General features: G+C 32.1%; 9 protein-coding genes across 9 annotated transcripts; 3 read left to right on the top strand and 6 right to left on the bottom strand.

The window, feature by feature from the left end:
- Positions 1 to 429: 429 nt before the first annotated feature.
- On the bottom strand, positions 430 to 1191 carry BN7_5152 (Immunoglobulin A1 protease; the record flags this gene model as incomplete). Its single annotated transcript, XM_011274296.1, has 1 exon — positions 430 to 1191. The coding sequence occupies one exon, from the start codon at positions 1189 to 1191 to the stop codon at positions 430 to 432; it is 762 nt and encodes a 253-aa protein (XP_011272598.1).
- A 356-nt stretch (positions 1192 to 1547) lies between these two features.
- On the top strand, positions 1548 to 2048 carry MRPL28 (mitochondrial 54S ribosomal protein mL40; the record flags this gene model as incomplete). The annotated part of the gene is made up of 1 exon (XM_011274295.1): positions 1548 to 2048. The coding sequence occupies one exon, from the start codon at positions 1548 to 1550 to the stop codon at positions 2046 to 2048; it is 501 nt and encodes a 166-aa protein (XP_011272597.1).
- Positions 2049 to 2188: 140 nt separating this feature from the next.
- On the bottom strand, positions 2189 to 3598 carry BN7_5150 (MFS transporter; the record flags this gene model as incomplete). Its single annotated transcript, XM_011274294.1, has 1 exon — positions 2189 to 3598. One exon carries the CDS (start codon positions 3596 to 3598, stop codon positions 2189 to 2191), a length of 1410 nt encoding a protein of 469 aa, XP_011272596.1.
- Positions 3599 to 3947: 349 nt separating this feature from the next.
- On the bottom strand, positions 3948 to 5555 carry TTI2 (Tti2p; the record flags this gene model as incomplete). Its single annotated transcript, XM_011274293.1, has 1 exon — positions 3948 to 5555. One exon carries the CDS (start codon positions 5553 to 5555, stop codon positions 3948 to 3950), a length of 1608 nt encoding a protein of 535 aa, XP_011272595.1.
- Positions 5556 to 5879: 324 nt separating this feature from the next.
- Positions 5880 to 6686, top strand: PDL32 (putative ADP-ribose 1''-phosphate phosphatase; the record flags this gene model as incomplete). The annotated part of the gene is made up of 1 exon (XM_011274292.1): positions 5880 to 6686. The coding sequence occupies one exon, from the start codon at positions 5880 to 5882 to the stop codon at positions 6684 to 6686; it is 807 nt and encodes a 268-aa protein (XP_011272594.1).
- Positions 6687 to 6694: 8 nt separating this feature from the next.
- Positions 6695 to 8882, bottom strand: YKU80 (ATP-dependent DNA helicase YKU80; the record flags this gene model as incomplete). The annotated part of the gene is made up of 3 exons (XM_011274291.1): positions 6695 to 6742; positions 6852 to 8364; positions 8704 to 8882. 3 exons carry the CDS (start codon positions 8880 to 8882, stop codon positions 6695 to 6697), a joined length of 1740 nt encoding a protein of 579 aa, XP_011272593.1.
- Positions 8883 to 9133: 251 nt separating this feature from the next.
- MTC2 (Mtc2p) lies at positions 9134 to 10069 on the bottom strand (the record flags this gene model as incomplete). Its single annotated transcript, XM_011274290.1, has 1 exon — positions 9134 to 10069. One exon carries the CDS (start codon positions 10067 to 10069, stop codon positions 9134 to 9136), a length of 936 nt encoding a protein of 311 aa, XP_011272592.1.
- Positions 10070 to 10291: 222 nt separating this feature from the next.
- Positions 10292 to 11035, top strand: UTP11 (rRNA-processing protein UTP11; the record flags this gene model as incomplete). The annotated part of the gene is made up of 1 exon (XM_011274289.1): positions 10292 to 11035. The coding sequence occupies one exon, from the start codon at positions 10292 to 10294 to the stop codon at positions 11033 to 11035; it is 744 nt and encodes a 247-aa protein (XP_011272591.1).
- A 108-nt stretch (positions 11036 to 11143) lies between these two features.
- Positions 11144 to 12956, bottom strand: AIP1 (Aip1p; the record flags this gene model as incomplete). Its single annotated transcript, XM_011274288.1, has 2 exons — positions 11144 to 12770; positions 12859 to 12956. 2 exons carry the CDS (start codon positions 12954 to 12956, stop codon positions 11144 to 11146), a joined length of 1725 nt encoding a protein of 574 aa, XP_011272590.1.
- Positions 12957 to 13022: the final 66 nt, after the last annotated feature.

The following is a 13022-nucleotide window of genomic DNA, read 5'->3' as shown; positions in this document are numbered from 1 at the left end:
ATAGTTGATGATATTATCTTCTGTGGTATTCCCGCCACGCCACTTGACGTGACTTTGTACTTTGTAGTTGCTAAATAAGCTTGAGATCAAAGGTAAACGATCAAATAATGAACTTATTTAGGTTTCAGCAGACGAAATATATATTTTTGTGTGTAGTTTGGAGTGGTTAAAATCAAGTAGATAGCGAACCTTGGTGACTGAATCTAGTCAATTTCTGTCTGTGTATACTTTAGTTAGACTATATCTTATCGTTTCGGTGTGGCTCTTACCATATCAGTGTCCGTAACCTTTCCTAAAATTACCTAATACTAACAAGTAATTAGAATATATAAATTTTATATCAGAGTTTATAACTACAATTTAAAAGGATGAATTTTCTGAATCGCTTGTATGCCCTTGAAATCTCTTATATTATACATATCAGTTCATTTAACCCCTATGTGGTAGTGGTGGAGCACCTGTGTTGGAATAAGTTGCAGTAGCTCTCCCCGGGAAGACATTTCTTCTTGGTGGTGGTCTTCCTGCCATATCAGGTCTTGGTGGTAATCTTGGAGAAGTTGGACGTGGTGGCAATCTTGGAGAGAATTGTTCAGGTGAAAGATGAGTTGGTGGAGGTCCTGGTGGTCTTTGGAAATTAGTTGATAAATGTGGAGGTGGATGTGATGGTCTTTGGTATGATTCGCTTGAAGGTCTTAATGGAGCTGGTGGTGGTCCTGGAGGTCTGCTGTATATCTGACCTGATGTATTATTTGTACTAAATTGACTTTGTGGTTGTGATGGTTGTGGTTGTGTATTAGCATTTGGATCAACTTCTGAATAAGCAGGTAATGGTTCATCAGGAACAGAATCATCAACACCGGCCCATGGTGGTGTTGTGTTTTCATTGCTAGTGGTTAATGAATTGCCATTTGATGGTTCATGCTGGATTTGTTGTGGGATTGGGTCTGGTTCACGGGTACCACCATTCTCTGTTGATATATTTCCATTTGGATTTGGTGCATTGTTAGTTCCGTTTGATTCAACAGCTGTTGATGATGCAGTAGTTACACTTGATTCCAATATTGATGTATCTGGAGTCCCTGTTGGATTACTTGATATTCTACCTGAATTTGAATCTTGACTAATATGAGATTGGATTTCTGCTTCTGCTTCACTGGCAAATGGATTATTACTCCTTATATTTGTACTCATAGTGATTCAGTTTTGTTGTAACTAAAAGCGAAAATGTGTTCTTGAAAATGAAATCCTATCCAGCAAGAGCTATTATATTCACTAACTTATTCAATTATGTATTGATATTACTTTGAGCTTAAGCTTTCAAATCAACTAGAATCTGGTTAAATTAACGATATCCGTATTCGTTAATACGGTGACCCTCGGAACTTTTAGTGTGATCACGTGCTAGATTTTTTGAATTCCGGCATCGATCAAAAATTTTGGAAATTATCCAACATGAAAAATGAAAAGTTAGTAAATTACATCGAGAGTACAAGATTAATTTTAGATCTTCATCTCACGTTTGAGCTTATAAAACACAAAGTATAATCATGTTGAGATCATCTGCTAAATCAAGCATACAGACACTAAGTCGTGGATTTTTATCTGCTGAACAAATACCATCAAAATCAGGTCCAATTCAATTTGTTCGTGGTAAACGTACCAAAAAAGTTAGTTCAATTTCACCACAAACTCAAAAAATAATTACACAATTATCAGTTTTAAGTGCCAGAAAGAAGGTTCCAAGAGTGCTGAAGTTAAGTAATGAAGATCTTGTTAGACATGATGCAGTTCAAAGAGCTTGGGGTGTTTATCAAAAAGATAAAAGAATCAAAAATAAATCAGATTTAGCCAAACAATATGAAGCTATGAATAATGCAATGACTGATTTGAAATCAACAAATAGAGAATTATATGATCTAGCTAATGTTAGAGAAGTTAATAAGAAGTTCCCATTAGAATTCAGAATCCCAACACATTTCCCACCAAATAAAGTATGGTATTACGATTATGTTCCAAAAGATGAAACAAAAACTACAAAAGAAAATTGAATATTATCAAATAAAACAACAACCATTGTATATAGAAATGAACTGAAATTAATAAATATAAATTTGTAAGATATATTTGCATATATTTAAACTTTGAATTTCCTTAAAAGTAGTCACTGTTTTTAAATTTTATTTGTTTCCTACCAAATTCTTTGCCATAATGTATTGATAGCACCTTTACGATCAATGTTTGGTAATAGAATCCATGCAACAAACATAATTGCGTATGAGGCCAAAAATATTGGATGTAAAACATAAGTTCCAGTTTTTTGACTAACCATACCCACCAAAAATGGCAATGCACTACCACCTGAACTTCCAAACGCCATTATAATAGTCATTGAACATAAACGAATCTTTCTTGGTAAAATCCTTGCTAAGAATGTTATAACCATTGGTATAATTGGACCAATAAATAAACCTGCAAATGATGCAAATACAGCAGCAGCTATTTTTTCAGGAACAAGCCAAGTTAAGATGTCAAAAGCTATAATCAAGAGGCATAATCCAATTATAGATCTTCTACTACCGATAAACTTAATTAATGGACCTGTCAATAGAAACCGTCCTAATGTTACACCACCCCAAAAACCTGATGATATGAACCCAGCTGAATGGGTTGCACCTTTCCTATATGAGATAATGAATGTAACAACCCAACCACCCATTGCAACTTCTGAACCTTGATAAAAGAAAATGAAAACACTACCTAACCAGACTTTCCAATTCTTGAGAGCCGATTTGAAATCATGTGTTGTAGGTTCTGTTGATTTATTCTCAGGATCATCACCAGCTTTAGAATCTGATGAATCTAATGAATATTCTTTCAGGTCATGATCATAATCATGGAATGTTAATCCAATCAAGACCAAATTAAAGATTGAAATACCTAATAGAACAAAATAAAAGAAATTCCATCTAATACCATGATCAGTCATCAAAGTTGCAAATAATGGACCTGCAGTAGCACCAAGACCATAACAACCGTGTTGATAACCAACATATTTAGCACCTAATGGGGGTAAAAAGACATTAAATTGGCCCAAGTTTATTGCAGTACCAATTCCACCAAGAAATGTAGCAATACACATTACTGGGAATTTAGTACCAGTTAAAAATAAAACAGACATTGATAGTAAAGAAACACCAGCACACATGATACTACCAAATTTTCCTAGCTTTTGATCCAAAATATGACCAGAAAATCCAATCAATATATAACCTAACGCGTTACCAAGCCAAAGTAATGAAACAATAGCATAATTTATACCATAATAAGCCTCGATAAAAGGTAATAATGAACCAAAAACACCATCAGTCATACCGGCACTGAAAGCCCAACAAAAGGTTGTTATGGTACGATATTTGTTCTTCTTTGGGAGATTTATTGTCATTAATGGTTTGATATCTGGATTTGTTTCGACTTCAAGTGGAAAGTTATTTGATATACGATGAACATCATTTTGTGAGTTGATGGAAGCAGTAGCTGGTATATTTCTTGTCCTCTCGTGGAAGTGTTCTAAAGGAATTGGTTTGTTTAACTCAGTCATTGTTAACCACTGGTAGACGTATCAATTCATCAAAAAGTCGAACACATGAATCAGACTTTTCAAGTTCTATTTATATAAAACAATCAGACCGAAAAATCAGCCGCTGATACACTTCATCAAAATAATTTATAATCCAAGAATTCAAAAGGGTTCAAAAATTCAAAAATTCAAAGGTTCGAATAACTTAACTGAGGTACATTTTAGTATGATGCGCCGCATTTTTTTTATTATGTAATGGATTACGTGGACTAATACTCAATGTGGAGAAATTATGACATTATTAATACAGATTTCTAAATTGTTCATTAAAGCATTAAGATTATACTGGGTTATATATAGATTTATTGGTTTAATTTCCATTGAATAATTGATCTAATGAAGGATCATATTTGACAAGTTCTTTTATATCCGCTTCTAATTCATTCTCATCAATAACATTTCTTAAAAGTTGAACTAAAATTGTTATCTTCTCTGTTACTTCATTAGATTTGTCTTCCTTTCTATATGATAATATAATCATACCTAATAAATCATATTTATGTTTATGTATCCTTGGCCAACCATTCAGTATTGTAGTGATCAAACAGTCTAATGTTTTAACAAACATCTCTTGATTTAAATGAATGAAAGGATCTGACAAGATCATACCTAAAGTATATAATAATCTTGGTAAACATCTTACAGAAGTTTTACCCAAATTCTCAAGAATTGATATTATTTGAGTAATAAGTATTGGTAAAATTTCAAAATTATCTCGAAGTGTATTGATCCCTTGATAAATCCCAGAATTTAATAATTTGATTAACCGATCATTGGAATTTTCAGTCTTTAAAAACATCTTGATCAGGACTGGGTATGTAGTTGATAAAATTAATTTTGATTGTTTAACTGGTGTTAATTTGGGTAAGTATGAAAGTAAGGGAAAAATAGCATCATAAAAAATGTCAATAAGTCCAGTCATTTGGAAATATTGGTTATCAATTTTATCAAGTAATATGGATAATAATTCAACACCTTTTAATTTTATAGGACCTTCATGATCATCCAAAATGTTTAGAATAGTTGGTGTTATGATCCACCAATTATTTTTCAAATTTGAACCTTCTAATTGATCTAAGATCATTGCAAATATTGATATTGAATCTATATCTTCAGTTTTCCATATCTGTCTATGATCTTCGGATTCCATGAATCCTAATTTTGGTTTAAGACCTTGATTTATATTCAATTTTTTATGACCTGCTTTAGATACTTTATTATTTTTCAATCTTGAGAATTTTTCTTTAATAATCATCACTAGTTCTTGTATAAGATCATCATTAACACTTAATTTGGATAAGATTGATCTTGATATAGCTACACATGATTTATCACACCATGGAGTCTCAATATAATACTGTCCAAGAGTCCTTATCACTTCAGACTTGTTATTCTCAATCAATTGATCTGTAACTTGAACCAATTCTTTCAATACCACTAATAGATTCTTTGAATGTTCTTTAAACTCTAGTTGTTCTCTATATTGAACTTTCGTTACCGTGTACTCATCAATCCACCAGATCCATTCTAATCGAGGCACCTGTAACAACTTCAACACCTTCTTCAACACCTTCTCCTGCTCCTCAGGATCCATTCCTTTCAACCTCGACATCAACACTGCTAATGAAGCTCTTTCCGAAGTATGTGCCAATAGGTGATCCAGCGTAACTTCATCACCAATGATCCGTATTTGATCCTGTTTTAGCCCTGAGATGCCCAATTCCAAAGGCTCTCCCTTCAACAAGTCCAATACTTCATCTTTCCAGTTCATTTCCCACTTAAGTGTTCTAGAACCGTTGGCCATCGTGATGATCTTCACCATATTTTCTTTTAGCCCTTTCAAATACGTACGTGCACCAGGGCCCAAACCATCTTCACGAACGAACCACCGGACTTCAAAACTTCTAAACACACACATCGCTGCAGCAAATCAGCAAATGTTCCAGAAAGCGTGTTATGAGCACAATGGAGAGTGCACTATTAGTGTTTAGTGTAAGCTTAAATCACCTTATATCATTTTACATAGACTGTGTGCCAAAAAAAAGAAGTTAGGAGTCCTATTTATTCATCAGTATAGACGAATATAAATACCCACCATATCGCTGGTACTTCATCAAGAGATTCAATGTACAGGTTCAAATTCAGGATTAAATAGAGTTGGGTGGGATTTTATTTGTTCAAAGGATTCCACTGTTATGTTATAATCTATATTTCAAAAGATAATTACCAAAATTGATTGAATATGAGACTAATCTTTATTGATCGCAGTTCACAACTTGTCAACTTATGGGAAAGACATTTCAAAGAAGCTGCAAAAGTTGGATTAAATTTCAAATGGTTTGATAAGCCTATTGATTTTTCAGTTCAGAGATCACCTTTATGTGAAATCAAAGTTGGTGATTTCACTGGTAGATCAGCTGTTGTATCACCTGGTAATTCACTTGGTGAACTTGGTGGTGGTTTAGATCAAGTTATTGGTGAAATTTTCAGTCCAAATTGGAATTATCATGATACTTCAAACTTATTAAAAAATAAAATTACAAATGGTTATGCTCCTCCAGGTTGTGTTAAAGCATTAACATTACCAGATAATGCAATTAAATCTTCATTAGCTTATGAAAAATTAAGATCAAATACAATTATTCATTGTCCAACTATGAGAATCCCAAGAGATATTGCAGGATTAGGTGATTTACATTCTTATAGACAAGTTTTCGATTGGACTTGGGAAATTTTGAGAACAGCTGATGAAAAAAATCACTTAATCAAAGATGAATCTGATCGATTAGGTGCTATAATCTTACCAGGATTAGGTACAGGTTTTGGTAAAATTCCTTCAGAAGTTTGTTCAAAATCAATGATTGCAGCTGCTTTAATATTCACATTAGATAACTATACAGCTCAAGAAAAGGCATTATTTGCATTAAGATATTTAGGTGAAGACTCCACCAAATTGAATATTTCAAGTGATAAAATTCCAAAAACTCCATTTTCACCAGAACAAAATTCAATAAGTGAATTATTTTTAGGTACGAACACCTCTGCTTAATAACTCTTCTAATGAAATGTCATCTTCTTCTTCTTCTTTTGCTTGTATTTCATCAACTTGATTTTTTTGTGATTTTTTAGGTTTTGCGATATATGAAACTTGTAATAATTTTGATAATTTTTCCAATTGATAATCAACTTTTGATAATAATTCAGGATCTGGTACGGTATCTGCTTTTAATTGTTCACTAATTGGAGGTATTATATCATCTTGTTCCAAATATGATTCAAGACCACCGTCATGAACAGCACCTTTTATAGCTATATCTTTCAATGCTAAATTAACACGATGTATCCCTGTTGATCTTTTAACTAAATTATCATGATTTCCTAATGGTTTCAGTAAAGGTAATTGAGTATCTGCAACTAATGGATTGAAAATTCTTTTATCACCATCAAAATCAGTTTCATTTGTTGAATCTAAATTCATAGTTGTTACAAGATCATCCATCAATTCTTTAACTTCATCACTTGGTAATAATTTATGATTTTCTGTTATAGTTTTACCACTTGTTGTAATAACTTCAGTTAATGAAGGGAATGTAGCAATTTTTTCATCTTCATAAAATGGTAATCTTGTTAAGATTAATCCTCTAATATCTTCCAAATTTTCATCATCATTTTTTCTTTTATTTGTTAATCCACCATTTTTTTTAATATATACAGGTATCAAGACAACCATTTGAACTTCTGCATTTTTTTTGGCAACATATCTTGCTAAAGCAAATGAATCCAACTCTGTTAAAGCATCAACGAATGCCCCCAATGCACGAGTATCTGCTTCACTTTGTTTAGCACCAAGGATTATTGTTGCCTCTGAAGTTAAATAACATCTTGGAATTTTTTGAGATGAAACAATACCTCTTATATCAATACCAGGTTCTGTTAAATATTTACGTTTTTCATCTAATGTTGGAGGTAATACCACAGTGTTTTTACCATATTTATAACCTTTAACTAAATTTTCCTTTTCAATTGGTTGTACTTCAAATGGTCTTGATTCTAGATCTTCTTCATCTGCATTTTGTAATTCATTTTCATTATCAAAATCATTTGTATAAAGATGTATTTCATATTCTGTTGATATTGAAATTGGTTCAGGTTCATCTTGTTTATTTAAAGCAAAAGTTTTCCTTGGTTGTGGTCTATCAATCTTAGTTGCTGGGTATCCATCAACATTAAAACAAACACAACTTAAATCATCATGTGGTTTAAAATCTTTATCTATTAAATTTGCACCAATTCTAAATTCTCCACTAAAAGTCTTAACAGGGCGAACAATTTTAGGGTTTGGATAATTAACAACATTATCAGCATCTTTACCAGTCATTAAAGTTGAATCTGGTAATGCTTGAAATAATGATTCCCAACTTTTAATATTTCTTTTAAAATCTTCAATCTCAGTACCATCATGGAAATCAACACCAATCAGTACTAAATTTATATTTGCACCATTGATTAATTCCACTATTGCATTAGAATATTCTTCATCTAATTCTGGAGTTGTACGAGAATTTGTCACTAATACAATGTTTTTCTTATATTTTAATTTCTTCACAAAATTATTCATATTTTGAATTGTTAACAATAAGGCTCTTACTATACCTGATCTATCTTCATCTTTTAATTCTTTTAAGGTTGGTTGAACATCATATTGTTTTAAATCATTGAAAAATGGTCTATAATTTGTTAGCTATGTTGCTACTTAAAATTCATTTATGTATAACTCACTGTTTGAAGTCACTATGAACAGTAACATGGTCTAATCCTGCTTCATTTTCAGTCTCTTTGAATAACATTTTGTTAGTCCTATAATCATCTTCTATACTTTATATTTTTGACACATACCTTCAGAATTCACCGTTATTAATGAAACCAAATCAGTTTTTCTTCCCTTAATGATCTATGAAGCACACATTGTTAGCCATTATTTCATCTGCAATATAAATAAGACCCATACTCACTTTACTTGCCACCACATCTTTAACATAATTCAAACCGTATTGTAAATCACTAACTTGACGTCCACCATGTTGGGACCCCATTGAGGAGTCAACATCAATAACAAAAGCAGTAACCTGGTGATTGTAAGTAATGGTTCACTATCATAGCTCTCAAGCTTTACGCACTTCTTTATCAGCCATTTTGGTGTTTCAATTGAATTGCTGTGTTCTTTGATGATGTTTGAATTGTACATTTTGTTGTGTTTTCCTTTAAAAAAGTATCTCCGTTATTTTTTACGCGATGATTTGAACAATATGAGATCAATCAGATAATTAATGTTGATATTTATCTAGGTAAAACTACAAATATCGGGGGTTCAATGTTATCAATGGATCATTTCACTACAGTTTTATATGTTTCCCACTTTTTTGAGCTCTTTCGACCCAGATTTGAGCTTTCAAGTAACTTTTTTTTAAATTCATCAACACATTAAATATAAACAATTCATAAAGGAGGACTCACTTTCTTCAAAACATCTTCCACAATCAACTGAGGTGTTATTCTATTCATTAATTCATTCACAAGCTCAGGATCACTCCCCCATTGAAGAGATGATTCGTGTTCAGGTTTAATCATCCTAATTTTAGAAGGTAAGAGTTTCCTTGCAGCTAATTTGATTATAGAAGGTATAACAAATCCTCTATTGAATAAGACACATAGTGCCTTGGATAATAGTTCAATCTCTGTTATCCATCTCCCTGGTAAACCTGTAGCAACACATCTATGAGTCCTTATAAAGATTATAATATCATAAATATATCTTTTCATCTCTGGAACAACCACCACACCTTGTACAGTTTCTCCAACTTGTTTGAAATTTCGTATCATTCCAGTATTAGTTTCAATTTGTTTCGGTGAAATTTGTGATTCTTTAGGTTCTGGATCATGTGGTTGTTTAAACCAAAATTCATCTTGTAAATAACTAAACAATTGTTTGTCTTTACCATGGAAATCATCCAAGACACCAACAACCATGAACAATTCACCTCCATGATATTTCTCTCCATTGAAAACAATCTCCCTAGTTCTCATAATCTCCAATATCAACGTTTGTAACTGTTTGGGCAGTTTATCAAGTCCCAATATTATATAAATAGCATCCATATTAAAATTCTGTGAATCTTGTACAAAGAACTCCAGTAGCTTATTATGATCCCAGTTATGTATATCATCACCATGTATTTGTAAAGTATGATGCCTTATCCTCCATACATCACCAACTATAGTCTTCAATTCCACTTCAGATTCTCTGGGATCACTTGATGATATCAGAATGTGTCTTTTCGCAATGGCTCCCAACATCAACGCCACGTACAAGTTGTCGTCAAACTGCACACCGAGCTGTTCCTTGTGTTCCAATATCTCATCCTTGACAGTCATCCTGTGATAAAGACCCTTCAAATACCTTTATAAAATAGTTCTTCAAAGTGTAATTAATGGCTAAATCAATTTGTTTATACTACTTTGAATTCGCGGATATTTATTTTGTATGGTGTTTCCCGTAACAGACAATTTTTTTATTAAAATTTATTTTAAAGCTCATCTCAGTGAAGAGACATAAAGAAGATAGAATAAACAGCCAGGATCAACAACTGAAAGACAATGCCTAAACTCGTACATAACGTCCAGAAGAAACAACATAGGGAACGTTCCCAACCAGGGGACAGAAAGAAGTTTGGTCTTTTGGAAAAAAAGAAGGATTATCAACTTCGTGCTAAAGATTATCATAGAAAACAAAATACTTTAAAAGCATTAAAACAAAAAGCCCTACAGAGAAATCCTGATGAATATTATCATGCTATGACAAGTAAGAAGACTGATGATCGTGGTCTTTTGATTTCTGAAAGAGATAATGAAGTCTTAACTGCGGATCAAGTTAAACTATTGAAAACTCAAGATTCAACATATATTAAAAATTTAAGAAATGAAGAATTGAAAAAAATTGAAAAATTAGAGAAATCTTTAAATTTTAAAAGTAATGGTAAACATACTGTGTTTGTAGAGGATGAAATTGCCAAAGAAGAATTTGATCCTGTTAAATTTTTCCAAACTGATAAGAATTTATTACAAAATAGAGAAAATAGATTAAAATTAAATCAATTACAAACTGATAAATCATTAGTTGATAGACTTGATGAAGAATTCATGCCAAAAGAAGCTCTTGATAAGAAAAGAATCAAGAAATATGCTGCATTACAAGCTCATTTACAAAGACAAGAAGAATTAAAAGAAGTTGAAGAAAGAATGGATATACAGAGAGAAGGTATGAAAAAAGGTGATAAAAAGAAAGTTATAGATGCAAATGGTAGAAGAACTTATAAATTTAAAAAAGAACGTAAGCGTTGATCATTTATTGTTTTTTTTCTTATGATAACCTACCTACATTTTTATTGCATTAATATTTGTATAATATCGTTAATTTCTATGGCATTTATGTGTGTGTTTTTTTGGTCCTCAAGCTTTTAATATCCATTTTTTTAATGTAGAATCATTACCACCACTAATGATTTCATTTTCATTAATCCATTCCACTGTATTAACACCATCTTTATGAGCACCTAAGAATTTAAAATTTTTAATTGGTTTATCAACTTGATAAACAATAATATTTGTATCTAATGATCCACTAACAACTTTATTATTGTCTTTATTCCATGAAATGGAATTTATACGACCTGTATGGAAAACCCATCTTGAAGTTTGAATTTCCCTTTTGGTAACGTTATACAAGATAATCTTACCTGAAACATCACCAACTGCTAAAGATTCACCGTTTGGTGAAAATGATAAATAACTTGGTGAAGCTCTTGTTGGTGGTAAGTCAAATTCTTTTGAACCTATTGATGAGTTAAATAAAATAATGTTATTATTTTGGAATCCAACTGCAATATACTCTTGTGAAACACCAACTGAAGTTGCAGTTGATGGTAATGAAACTTTAAAAATTTCTGAACCTTTTGAAAACCCAACAAGTTCTTCTTCAGTGACAATAGCAACAAGATTCTCTGATGATGAAACACCTTTTGGTTGACCTGGTAATGATGATGATTTAGATCCATCTAATGATTTTATAGTATCATCCCAACCAACTGAATAAACTGAATCATTATCAACATTAGCGAAACCTGCAATTAAATTTGAATGACCTGGTTCATAAGTTGCTGAACTTGTTTTTAAATCCCATTTACTAATTCTACCATCATAGCTACCAGTTATTAATCCATTAGATGTTAAAGTTGAAGCAGTAATCGATTTTTGATGACCTTGAATAGTTTTAACAGGTGTTTCTGAATCTTCAGTGAAATAATTTAAATCACCAGAAAAGGATAATCCAATAATATATTTTTCAGTGGCAATAACACCAACTTGTTGATTTTCTAATTTTCTATCTAATGTCCAAGTTTTCAATAATTCACCATCTTTAACATTCCATAATTTAATTGTAGCATCTGCTGAAGATGTAACAAATTTTTCTTCATTAATCCAACTTATAGCAAAAATACCACCATCATGTTTACCTTCACCAATTTTTTTAACAAATTCACCAGTTTTACCATCATAAACAACAATATTTCTATCAGCACCAACACTTACCAAAAATTCCCCATTTGGTGAATACTTAACATCTCTAACAAAATTTGTATGATTACCTCTTGAACTTGAATCAAATCTGAAAGGTGGGCCTTGAAAGAAAACCAATGAAGAATCATCACCCACAGTAGCAGCTCTATAAGGTCTATTTGGTTTAATAGTAACGGCATTAATTTGTGCACTATGACCAGAAATTTCACCAACGGTATTACCAGAATCCCAAGTGAATGCATGACCATAACGTTCTTTACCATTACCCACAGCGATGATTCTTTGAGAATCAGCATCCCATGCAATATCATTAATACGACCATTGATGATTTGATATTCACCTTTAACGATTAAATCTTCACCTACGGTATCCCAAATCTTGACATTACCAGATTCATCACCTGAAGCAATATAAAAACCTGAAGGTGAAAATTTTGCCACTGAAGTGTTATAAGTATGGTTTGTGAATTGAACGGATTCTTCTGGATTTTCAACAGATCTTATAAAGATTGATTTCCCAGACTATTGATCAAAAGTTAGTTTCAATTATCATTTATTTGACACATCATAGAGGACTTACCGCATACGCAATTCTATCTGATTTTTTATCATAGGATAAGTGTGTTGTCACTGCTCTGGTGGTGTTAGGCAATGGTGCCCATATAGCTTCTCTTTCAATTGACATTGTCCCTGTGAAATGGTGATAATTGATCAGATTCTGTGTTTCTTCAATGGCGTAATTTTGTTGTTG

This window comes from Wickerhamomyces ciferrii, contig 00200 (genome assembly GCF_000313485.1).
Source record: "Wickerhamomyces ciferrii WGS project CAIF00000000 data, strain NRRL Y-1031 F-60-10, contig 00200, whole genome shotgun sequence".
NCBI classification, from domain to species: Eukaryota; Fungi; Ascomycota; class Saccharomycetes; order Phaffomycetales; family Wickerhamomycetaceae; genus Hansenula; species Hansenula ciferrii.
Note: the sequence above shows the minus strand (reverse complement) of the source record. Positions and strands in the feature narration are given on the sequence as shown.